This window comes from Trachymyrmex cornetzi, unplaced genomic scaffold (assembly GCF_001594075.2).
Source record: "Trachymyrmex cornetzi isolate Tcor2-1 unplaced genomic scaffold, Tcor1.1 scaffold981, whole genome shotgun sequence".
Lineage (NCBI taxonomy): Eukaryota > Metazoa > Arthropoda > Insecta > Hymenoptera > Formicidae > Trachymyrmex > Trachymyrmex cornetzi.
This window is the reverse complement of record NW_017300335.1, coordinates 26,239-34,506: the sequence shown is the minus strand read 5'-3', so window position 1 is coordinate 34,506 and position 8,268 is coordinate 26,239. Positions and strand designations below refer to the sequence as shown.

At 34.3% G+C, this 8,268-nt stretch overlaps 1 protein-coding gene across 1 annotated transcript in view; it reads left to right on the top strand.

Annotated features, from left to right (window-relative positions):
- Nucleotides 1-6,433: 6,433 nt before the first annotated feature.
- Nucleotides 6,434-8,268, top strand: part of LOC108770013 (fatty acid synthase) — a 10,335-nt gene continuing 8,500 nt past the window's right edge. Inside the window, exons 1-2 of the mRNA XM_018521300.1 lie at nt 6,434-6,691; nt 7,480-7,898. Of these exons, the coding sequence (XP_018376802.1) occupies nt 6,508-6,691; nt 7,480-7,898 (603 nt within the window). The 5' untranslated portion in view covers nt 6,434-6,507. The remainder of the gene's footprint in view (nt 6,692-7,479; nt 7,899-8,268) is intronic.

Genomic DNA, 8,268 nt, shown 5'->3' with positions numbered 1-8,268 from the left:
TTTATTAAAATCAAAAATAAACAGTAAATATGTACAAGGCTAGTTAGAGTCAAGACAGATGAAGGTACCAAAAATTAAATTCCAATCCAAAGAATGATATCCATAATGTTCACTCTTCTTTATTAAACATTTCGGCTCTCTTTGTAGTCATCATCAGTAATGATAGAGTTCTTTCTATATCCCACCCTATTTACAATCAAGAGAATTTCGAATTAATAATTAAAATTCTTTTACACAATGGATATCCATTAAAACTCATATTCTCAAAAATAAAAAATAGATTGTCAAAAAAATTTAAACAATGGAATGACCAGTGTAACACATCTGAAGACAAGACAATGGATAATAAGGAAGATAATCACAAATTATTGTGAAATCAATCACAAATTTTTTACAATCTCCTTTATACCATTTTTGTCTGAAAAGATAATTTTAAAAAAGACTCCTTAGTACGAATGGCATATAGGGGGATTAATAATCTTAGAGGGTTCATCAGGGGTCACAAAGATGTTCGTCCTAAATTATCTCATACAGACATGGTATACAGAATTGATTGTCAAGAATGTGAAGCATCATATGTAGGCCAGACAGGTAGATGTTTGAAGACACGCATAAATGAACATAAAAATCACATAAATTGGAACACTACACAACATTCTATAATTACAGAACACGGAGTCAGTTATCAGCATGATTTTGGTGGGACAATATAAAGATATTAGACGAGAAAAGGGTGCTCAATAAAAGATTGATTTCGGAAATGATTCATATAAAACAGCAAAGGCAAAGTTTGAATTTACAGAATGATACGTATTCATTAGATCCATTATACTTGGAATTGTTTGCGGAATCGTAACGTTGTTTCCCCTGTTTGTTCTTGATGTTAATTTTATTTTTATTTTCTTTTCAATAACCACGTGACTTTTTTATTTTGACTCTCATTTCATCTCTGACTGTCGACACCATAAGACCTTTACGTCGAATTACAAAATACGCTTACATGTAAGCTAATATAATTTAAATTTCAGATTAATTTCTTTTTCCTTTTCGTCTTAGTTGCCTTTATCCTATTTGCTTATATGTTGTAGTTGGTGATCACATAATAGTATTCGCAATATTTGTAAGGCCTTACAAGACGATCATTTAATTAATATTACATAGAGATCGCATCGCTCTTATTCACAAGATAAATTAACCAGAGAGAACAATCGAACAAAAACGATGCTCAAATCATCAACAGCTCGAATCAGTTCGATAGGAATTATCTCGATAACTTGATAAGAATTATATATTCTAGTGCTCGGAATTACATTATAAATATTTTACAATGTAAAATATTTATGATGTAAAATTTTACTTTATCGAGTCACATATATTAAATCATCCTTTTCTATTTCTTAATGAAGAAAGTCTTTCTTAGTGAAGAAACTATTTGAAAAACGTATCAATAATAGTACTTTCAAGATAACATGGAAAGCCATTGTCCATATTATAATTATATTGTAATTTTTGTTTATATATTATTGTAAAATATAATATGTTAATAATAAAATATGTTAATAATAAAAGATTTATTTTAATTATTTATTAAAATAAAAATCACGTAGGAAAGAAAATATTTTAATGATATTTGCCGGAGAGATATGCTTCCAGTGTACTTTTTATATCGCGACGCTCCTGGGGCACAGCGTAAAGCCATGTATACACCTAGCGAACGAACACCGAACGCGAATTTTCGGATATTAGTGTTTATATTTGTGAGCAGTTTATTCTTTTTCTCGATTGTACGGAATACTGGTATTCGACCAGATTCGATGTTCGTTCCATGTAGCAATTAAACTTGTGCGACTTTTATGTAACAAACAACAATACAAATTTTTACGTTTGCTGTTCGTTCGGTGTTCGTTCGCTAGGTGAATACACGGCTTAACGTGAGCGATCGGCGGCTCAGCCGCCGAGTTTCGAGTGGCAGTGGGGGTTGCCTCAGGAATCTGCCCGAAATGAGCAACTAATTCCAAGCACTGTTTTAGACTGTTGTATATGTGAGAAACACAATCAATACTAGAAATTTAAAATGCCTATTACGGTCGAAGCTGGATCTTCGTTGCTTAAATAATTCAATCTTGAATTACTAATTCAAAATTACCTCTTGTTGCTGGTCTATCGCGGTAAACCGTATCCTTGAGGAAACCCCACAAATAAAAATCTAGAGATGACAGATCTGGAGACCTAGCTGGCCATTCAACAGGGCCTCTTCGACCGGGTGGCACCCAGTTGGACACGGCTCAATTGGACACGAGCCACTCACAACGCTTGAGACTACAAAGCTCCTAAGCACCGGTCGCTGTGATTGGTGGTGTCCAATCGAGACGTGGTCAATCGGGATCACCCCTCTTCGACCTATCCACCTATTAGGAAATCTTTCATTAAGAAAGTCCCTACAATAACAGCATAATGTGGTGCCGCTCCATCTTGCTGAAACCACATTCTTGCTCTTGTAGCAAGATGAACGTTCTCGAGCAAGCCTGGAAGTACGTCTCTGAGTAATTGTAAATAGGTATGCCTATTTACGTTGTCTTCAAAAAAATATGATCCGACTAGATAGCCATTAACGATTCCACACCAGACTGTTAAACTCCAACGATGCTGATGGTCAACTTCTCTCATCCAAAGAGGATTAACTTCAGACCAATAGTGAGCATTATGGCGATTCAACACGCTCGTACTCTCAAAGATAGCCTCATCACTGAAGAGTACGTAGTTGAAGAAACTTTCATCGTCAATAATTTGTTGTGCTGCCCATTGGCAAAATATCATTCTTCTACGATAATCGTCTGAAGATAAGGCTTGATTAAGAGTTATGTGATATGGATGATAATGTGCATTTCGTAAATATCTACTGGCAGTAGATCTTGGAATACCCAAAATACGCTCGATTTCACGTAAACTGACATGTACATTTACATGTATCATAGCTAGTACAGCAATGAAGCGAGGATTATTCTCATAATCATGTTCGTTTGCTGCCATCCTTCTTCGAACAAAATTTCCTTCCCGACAACGTAGTTCAATGTCGCGTATTACGTTATGGGCAGGATGTTGTCGTTCAGGGAATCGAAAACGATAGAATCTTGCTGCTGCACGATATCGTCTGCGACACTCTCCTAAAATAAATAGAATGTCAACAATTTCGTTGGCAGTGTAGTCAGGTATTGTTTAAAAAGATACTTATCAAATTAGATACTTTCCGAAAGAATGTTTAAGAAAACAGGCTTTAAAAGTCGCATGTACCTATTGAGGATACTAAAGTAAATGCAAATTTGTTATAATACCGATGTCGAGAAGGTAAGATGGCGGTAAGTAAGAAGATACGCAGTAAAAAAGGTGCGAAGGAAAGTTGTGGAAAATAAAGAAGGAAAGGATAAAAGGAGTAAAGAGGTTCAAGTTCAAAATGTAAACATACACTTTCATCAACATAACATAATATCGTTCATTGTTATTATATTCGAAAATACACATACCATAAATGCTTCAATGTTCAAAACCTCTTTACTCCTCGAGTGTCGCAGACGATATCGTGCAGCAGCAAGATTGTATCGTTTTCGATTCCCTGAACGACAATATCCTGCCTATAACAAATATGCGATATTGAACTACGTTGTCGGGAAGGTGAGTATCGGGTAATGCTAATGCCTGGCGGTGTGCATTATGACAATGACATTAATAATGAATGTTAGAGGACATTTTGGTCCTCGCATGACCACATATCTAAACGTGAAATTTTCCGTTCTTTTCATTTCCGGAGAAAGAAATTGGGGTTTCCATTTAAAAATCTCGATTTGATCTTGAAATGACCTTTAAACCCCAAGGTCAAGGACAAGGTCACCATTGGTTGACCCCCTTTGATCCCTGCAACTTTTGTCTGAAACATTTTTTCGATAAAAGCCTTCTTTCTGAGATAATCGCGTGGAAGTTTTAAAATGGGACACTCTGTATGTTATACAGGGTGTATAAAAAGTCCCGGATCTCTTAAATATCTTGAAAAGTAATCATTTTTGAGAAAAATGTTCCATACAAAAGATGTAGGGTTGAAAATGATCTATTGACTGACTTTATCAATTTGACCTTGGATGGTGCCACCAAGGTCAAGTCAAGGTCAAATCGATTTTTTTAAACGAAACACCCTATTTTTTATTCTAGAATCTAATAACAGGTCGGAGGCTTTCCAAAACACTAGTACAATGTACCGGTACTGTACCCTTTAGGTACGCACGTACCTGACAGGTACGGTATCGACATACAGGGTGCGGCACCAAAATCCGGACAAATCGGACAATTTCTTTAAACAAAATGTTTTTAATGAAAAATTAAATATTAAAAAAAATCCTTTTACATGGCACTTGGGAGATCCCTATAGAGCATAATTATTCGATATATCCCCCATTAGCTTGAATGACGGCCTCTATTCTCTGTCTGAAGCGTTCGCACGCACGCTGCAATGTAGCGCTGTCCATGCTGACGAATGCTGCCTCAGTAGCGGTCCTTAATGACGTCACGTTGGGATGCCGAGACTTGTTAGTGACCCTTTCAACTACTCCCCATACATAGTAGTCTAGGGGATTTAAATCTGGGCTGTTGGGTTTCCTTTTGATGACTGCGGGGTTCCTCGCGTGTGTTCTTTCGAGTGAATCTTCCTCGCTGACATACTAGAATCTTCGTTGAAAGCCGTATATTTTGCCACAACGTCATAAACAGTTGATCTCGGGTATCCAAAAAACCGAATTATTTCAGTTGCTGAGCGCCCGGCGCGAAGGCCTTCGATGATCGCGGCTCTTCGATTATACTCTGCACTTGGTTTCAACATCGCGGCCATTTTGATAATATGACTGTTTACTACATAGAAACATCAAGCTTTCTCGGACGCCAACAACAACCACTGGCGGAGGCACAATATAGTGAAAAATTTAAATTGAAATTTGTTCAGATTTTGATGCCGCACCCTGTACATAGTACGCTCACCGTACCAATACCGTAGAGGTATTTTGCTATTTGGGATCCCCTTAATTAACTATATTACATACACGTGAATTCAGCCGATAACCGCTGACTCAGTGAACTCACGTATACGTGAAATCGGCCGATAACCGCTGGCTCAGTGAACTCACGCATATGTTATGTTATGCCCGTGTCACACTACGCATTGGAGACTGAGGATTGCGAATTTAGGATTAGAATTCAGCCAATTAAAATTAAACGGATTGAAATTAAAACTACCTGATTGGTCGAATTCTAATTCGTAATTCGTAATTCTCAATCTCCAATGCGTAGTGTGACATGGATATTAGTCCAGCTGATAACCGTTTGCTCAACGAACTCACGTATACGTGAGTCCAGCCATCAAAGTAAAATATTATTACCTATGATATAATATTTTCCATTTTGTACCGATTAGAATATAAATGAACATTAGAAATTGTAGCTTGACGTTTCAGGCATATCTATTTTATATGTTCAACTTCATGAATAAGAAATTTTTTTGTAATGTGTAAAATATACGATTTAATCGTATAAATCATATCTCCTGTGAAAGTATTTTGATATAAAATACGTATACATAACGAATATGTAATATTCGAGCGTATTTTATATCAAGATTATATTACAAAAAAATAATAGGAAGGGATTACAGAATCTATTTAAAATGATAGAAAGGGCTAAGAGCCAATGTTAGTTGTTAATTATTACTGTTTACTAATTTAAAAAAATCAAAGTACATAATTAAACAAACATTTCATCCTCTATCACTAGAACATTTTCAATGTTAGTCAAATATATATAATTATCGATATATAATTTGGAGAAAACCCGCGAAACACAAGATTGTCATATAGGAAACACCCGTGAAAGCCTCAAGAATATCGTCATGTAAATATTCTGCGATGAACATTATTACTTCTCTCTTTTAGTTATCCTACCTTACAATACGCTTATAAAAGTTACATAATTAAAATAATAACCGTCATGTAAATATTCTGCGATGATCATTATTACTTCTCTCTTTTAATGAAATGATTTCGAATACAATAATTTTTAAAGCAGAAAATTTGTGTTTCAAAGTAAAAAATTTGTAATTTGAAACAGAGAATTTGTGTTTTTAAAGCGGTAAATAGTGCTTATAGGCAATAATATATATGTATAAATATATCTTCGTTTATTTAAATTTGTGCGCAAAAGTGCATGTAGGCAATCGAGCTATAGACAATAATACATGTAAGCAATCGATCTGTAGGCAAATGAGATATGGGCAAACGATGTTGTAGACTGTGTAGACAATCGATTTATAAGCAAATGAACTAAAATGAACTCTCTCGAATAGATTCTGTAATCTTTTTTTTTACTACTTTAATCTTTTATTTGCGTGCGAAAATTGTAACGGCAAATGTATTATAATTATTACAGATAGGTGGTCAGAATATTATTGGATGCCATAAATCTGCAACAGCAAATATGATTTCATATTGCTTGGACCTGAAAGGACCATCCTGTACCATCGATACAGCATGCAGTTCTAGCTTTCATGCTATGGCCGTTGGTTATGACTATATTATGTCAGGAAAATGTGAAGACGCGATAATTGGAACAGCAAATTTATGTTTTGCTTCCATTGTAAACCTGCAATTCATTCGACTTGGTATTTCCAATATAAATAATTATCTTTTGCATTTTATTAAAATTTAATAGTCTAATAATACAATATACATGTGACGTTTAAAAATCATTCAATTCACTTTCTTAATTTACAAAAAAACAAATAAACTACAACTATATAATTTTGAAAAAAACACGCTTACATTACTTGTAGAGGAGACCGGGCCTAGTTGTAGTACGGGATTGATTGTCAAAATGCTCATAACTCAAACAGGACATAGCAGAAAAATTTCTTTTTTTTTACTGTAGATTGCTGATATAATATTAATTTGTCGTGTAAAATTATTTGCACCACAAGCATTGTATATATTATTTACAGCGAGTTTTAAGAAAATGAAACTGATGAGTAAATTTTTCTTATTACCTATTTTGTTGTCTGAGAAACCTTTGGCATTATTAATCGCCCTGTATTCATAGAAAATGACATGTCATAGAAGATTTTTGCTACAATTAATTAATCATTATCCTGACAAAGTTTGTAAATACAATCTCTTTTATTAAAAATGACTACAATATGGTAAAATTCACGAGTAATATTTTTTTTAATACCTAAAGGATGTAGATATATCATAACGTATATAATATTTTCAAATCAAGCATTCACTTTTTTTTAAAAATCACTAATCAAAAACTGTGACAACTGGCCCCGGTCTCCTCTACCTTACATTATCATAGACGAAATTGATAATTTTTTATGTAAATATGAGGTACACGGATTAAATACCCATTGTACATGAATTAAATATGCATACTGCATTTTGTATCTTTTAGGCGTTTTGTCACCAACTGGTTATTGCAGACCATTTGATAGCGCTGCTAACGGTTATGCTCGTGGCGAAACGGCGGCAGTGATATACCTTCAAAAGGCAAAAAATGCAAAGAGGATTTATGCCATATGTCCTCATATAAAATTAAACAACGATGGTTACAAAGAAGAAGGAATAACATATCCTTCATCACAAATGCAATATACCTTACTAAAGGAATTTTACGAAGAGTGCAAAATACCAACATCTTGTTTGGATTATGTCGAAGCACATGGTACTGCTACGATAGCTGGCGATCCACCAGAAATTAATGCTATCTATAATGTTTTTTGTACAAATAGAGAAACTCCATTAATGATCGGTTCAGTAAAATCTAATCTTGGTCATACTGAACCTGCGAGTGGTTTCAATCAGATCGCTAAGGTAAAACAAGTAGTTCGTTTTCATCTATTGTTATAAAACAGAAGATTATAGGGTAAACTAGGATATTATGGCCATACGGAAAAGATGGCCATAAGCCATAATTTCTTCAATAATTGATAAATAGTGCTTTTTTATAGTCATTCTTAAAGATAATCAATATTTACAGTAGTTCATATGAGTACACTGTTCAAAATAACAATATTATAAATATTATCTAATATTTTTTTTTCAACTATTTGCAAAGTTTTGCACGTGTCAGCTAAAAACTGTTATAATGTCTAATAAATCAACGCCAATTACTCAATCGGCCGTGAAACTGATGATTAATCACGTTTGCTGTTTAGTAGAACTAATGATATGTATCATTTGT